General features: G+C 41.5%; 1 protein-coding gene across 1 annotated transcript in view; it reads left to right on the forward strand.

Moving 5' to 3' along the window:
- Positions 1–328: 328 nt before the first annotated feature.
- Positions 329–964, forward strand: part of LOC108767111 (protein SZT2) — a 28269-nt gene continuing 27633 nt past the window's right edge. Inside the window, exon 1 of the mRNA XM_018516815.1 lies at positions 329–410. Within this exon, the coding sequence (XP_018372317.1) occupies positions 390–410 (21 nt within the window). The 5' untranslated portion in view covers positions 329–389. The remainder of the gene's footprint in view (positions 411–964) is intronic.

Below are 964 nucleotides of genomic sequence, written 5' to 3' on the forward strand. Positions count from 1 at the left end.
CGCATAACACATAAGACATAAGAAATTGAACCAACCAGAGTTCTCTATTACATGGAAGGGAAAGAAACGGAGAACTTCGATTGGTACATATTCTTATGCATTACGTGTTATGCGTTATGCGAGAGTCTGTGCTCCCCGCTTTAGTCGGTGAGTGTACATACTGTGCAAACGTCGCGGTAAGTGCAGCAATGTGACCCTTGACCAATCGGACTCGCAGTTTATTTCCCTGATTGCATGGTGCATCGTCTCTATCGTCTTGCACTGTACTTATGCGCGTCGCGATGACTTGTTTTGGAATCAGGATTCAGGTTGCTTGTGACTCTGAGACTGCCTGCTGATGAATTCAGTGGTTTTAGTAATGAATAGAACGTGCATGGACTAAATTCGTCATGGCGAGCACGAGGAACGAGGTAAGCCCATCGAATCGCGATAACTTTCTTCTCTGATTCTTCGGTGACGCGGACAGACATAACCTTTCCCCGACCGATACGTTGACAGAAGTGTAGAATTTTAACGAAACATATCTTAAGATTAAAAAAAAATTTTATAAAGACTGGAGTTTAATAATAGCGATGTATCTGTAAAGTTTGAAGGTAATTGTTGAGTTTAGGAGCCTCACCTCCGATCTTGATAAAATTAGTCTGATTCGACGCGTTTTTGCATAAAATAAACGAATCTGGCAAAAAAAGTGTCTGTCCCCACGAACCGGGATATGGTAATTATTCAGAATACCTCCCTCACCTCCGATTTCGATAAAATTAGGCTCATTCTACGCGTTTTTGCATGAAACGAAAGAATCTGGCAGAAAAAAGTGTCGCTCTGCCTCGCGAACCGAGATATTTAGCGTTAAAGTTGACGACTATGGAGGTTAGGAAATCTGTCATACCGACTATGTGTAATAAATTAAACATATGTAGTACTTAGACAGTGTCCGCTTGGAATATTTGTAACCCATGTAGACAGT

Source organism: Trachymyrmex cornetzi, unplaced genomic scaffold, assembly GCF_001594075.2.
Source record: "Trachymyrmex cornetzi isolate Tcor2-1 unplaced genomic scaffold, Tcor1.1 scaffold1202, whole genome shotgun sequence".
In the NCBI taxonomy this organism is placed as follows: Eukaryota; Metazoa; Arthropoda; class Insecta; order Hymenoptera; family Formicidae; genus Trachymyrmex; species Trachymyrmex cornetzi.